At 37.9% G+C, this 2,500-nt stretch overlaps 1 protein-coding gene across 5 annotated transcripts in view; it reads left to right on the forward strand.

Moving 5' to 3' along the window:
* The window catches only part of LOC125046140 (zinc finger FYVE domain-containing protein 9-like), a 33,073-nt gene that overhangs the window by 4,735 nt on the left and 25,838 nt on the right, over positions 1-2,500 (forward strand). For all 5 annotated transcript variants that reach the window (XM_047643802.1, XM_047643810.1, XM_047643819.1 and 2 more), the window contains exons 2-3: positions 1,272-1,625; positions 1,895-2,083. In XM_047643802.1, the coding sequence (XP_047499758.1) occupies positions 1,272-1,625; positions 1,895-2,083 (543 nt within the window). The remainder of the gene's footprint in view (positions 1-1,271; positions 1,626-1,894; positions 2,084-2,500) is intronic.

Consider the following 2,500-nt stretch of genomic DNA (forward strand, 5'->3'; position numbering starts at 1 on the left):
TAAAATAATTTAAAATATTTTAAAAAATCAAGGGAAAGGGTAAACAGGCGAGACAGGTAGTACTCGTAACTAGCTCATTCGTGACTTAGTACAAGTGTAGCCATCAATGTGTAAAAACAATTGATAAAGTAAACACAGTGGGCATGGCATGTACGTACATGCAATGCCCATCAGATTAGTGTTAATATCATTAGAAAAATAAAATCCTGAAAATTCAAGGGAGGGGAAAATTAGGTGAGGGCGTGTAGACTACTAATTGACTCCTTGGTGGCTGAGCACTTCTGGGGTCATCTATGGTAGATACATTTTACAAAACAATACTGCAGTGAATGTCACATTTTCACAGCAGTATTGAGTTAAATATCATCCTGATGAGCTAAGCATTCTTACTTTCATGTGTTCCATTGCATAGTATCATAATTATGATTGTCAAAGATAAAAGACACAAAAATACTCAGGAATTATTTTTAGTTTACACATTTTTAGTAACATGTAATTGATATCTATATTTGTATCTATTTTGGCCTGTCTTATACTCCTGTGATTGGATTTTTTTCAAGGATTCTTGATTTTTTTTTATGGGGTAGCTTTTTAACCGATTGGCACTAGGTACATGTACTGTCCTCTGTAGTTTTGTTTTGTCATGTTTGGTTACACTTCAGAGGCTTCACAAGTGCTTAGTCACCAGAGAGTCTGTTACTGGGCCTATCTGACCAAACCTCTGTTACTGTCATTATCTTTATTAACATTATTATTGTTATTATTAACAATAATTGTTAATTATCCTTTAATGATTATTCTTGCTGTTGCTTCCAGAACACACTATTGGCATTTAGTCCAATACTTATCCTAAAAAAAAAAAAAAAAAAAAAATTATCATTAGTCCTTGATATCCACTGGAAATGCCAAATTCACTGGATATAAAAATCCATGAAGAAATGAGAAACAAGGGAAGAATGGGCAAAACTCAACTGTTTTAGTGACTGTATGCATTTTTCCCAGATATAAAGGACAAAGCTTCTTTTAAGAAGAAAAAGGTATTATGGAAGAAGTTGCTATATATATGTATACAGTTTCACCTTTTCATTGTATCCATACAGTACATGTAGATAGATAGATTGATTGATAGATCTTTGATAAATTGATATTTCATTGTTGCATTACTAGATGTAGACTAATTATAAAATATGTCTTTGATCAGTTTACTGGATGTAGATGTAGTAATATTTTTCCTTAATGTAAATTACTTTATTTGATTTTTTTTTTATCAGGAACCTTGGTGACAGCAGTGTATGATGATGACAGTGGATCTGGTAGGGAGGACGATGGCAACAATGATGATGGTGGTGCATCTGGAGGAGCTAGTGCATCTGGCGCTGTTGGGGCCTCGGGTCATGGTGGGGGGATGGTTGTGGGTCACTACGCCCCCTTCTGGATCCCTGATGAAGATGCTCCCTACTGCCAGGAGTGTGGTCAGAAGTTCACAGTCATACGGCGACGCCATCATTGCAGGGCTTGTGGACGTGTCTTGTGTGCGCAGTGTTGTCATGATAAGGCACCTTTGCCGTACATGGAATACAAGGAAGCTCGAGTTTGCGGGTCTTGCCTGCAATTGATACAAGCTGGTAAGTTGATCTGTGGATGCTGATATCACAAGGCTGATATCAGAAATCAGTGCTATAATATCTTTGAAATATAAATACTTTATGATCTGCTTAGTCTAATGGTCTGCTCAGTGCAGTGATGTATGCCTCTGAAATACCCCACTATATTAGTTTAATCCATTGCTAAGGCTTTTTTTTCTGATAGTGTTGCACACACTCCCTGATGATTAATATGATAGGAGATGATTGATCCTTTATAAGCATTTTGATTTTTTATTCATTGTCATTAGGGCTAGAAGATGAACCTGGTGCTGCTGCAAGATCATCACGGCAGTCTTCAGACAGTCATCGACGACCTCCAGATCCTAATAATCCTATGGAGTACTGCTCTCGGGTGCCCCCACCGCAGCAGGTCGCATCCACCTCTGTTGTGCCTCCGCCCACAGTCATGGTACCTGTGGGTGTGCTGAAGCGTGAGGGTGAGTACAGACTAGGTATTGCAGGTCCTTTGCATGCCTATTTAAGCATTATGGCATAATCTCACTAATTGCTTCTTTGGTTGTGAATTGTTAATAAAAAAATTTGATCTTGAAAACATTTTTTGGGAACCTTGAAGTATAGTTTTTTTTATTGCCTGTTCTCTACCATGTGTTCCCCTTTTATAATTGCTCCTCTTTACCTCATCCTTGCTTACAAACACCTACTCCTTATCATCTTCCTCCTCCTCCTCCCTCATCCTCTTTCTTATTTTCTTCCTCTTCCTCCTGTTATTATTCCTCCTCTTCCTCTTCCTCTTCCTCTTCCCTCCTGCTCCTTGCATCTTCTCCTTCTCTTAGTTCTGTTCATCCTTTGTCTCATTTCCTTTTCTTTCTGATTTTTTTCTCCCTTATCTCTTT

This window comes from Penaeus chinensis, chromosome 4 (assembly GCF_019202785.1).
Source record: "Penaeus chinensis breed Huanghai No. 1 chromosome 4, ASM1920278v2, whole genome shotgun sequence".
Classification (NCBI taxonomy): Eukaryota; Metazoa; Arthropoda; class Malacostraca; order Decapoda; family Penaeidae; genus Penaeus; species Penaeus chinensis.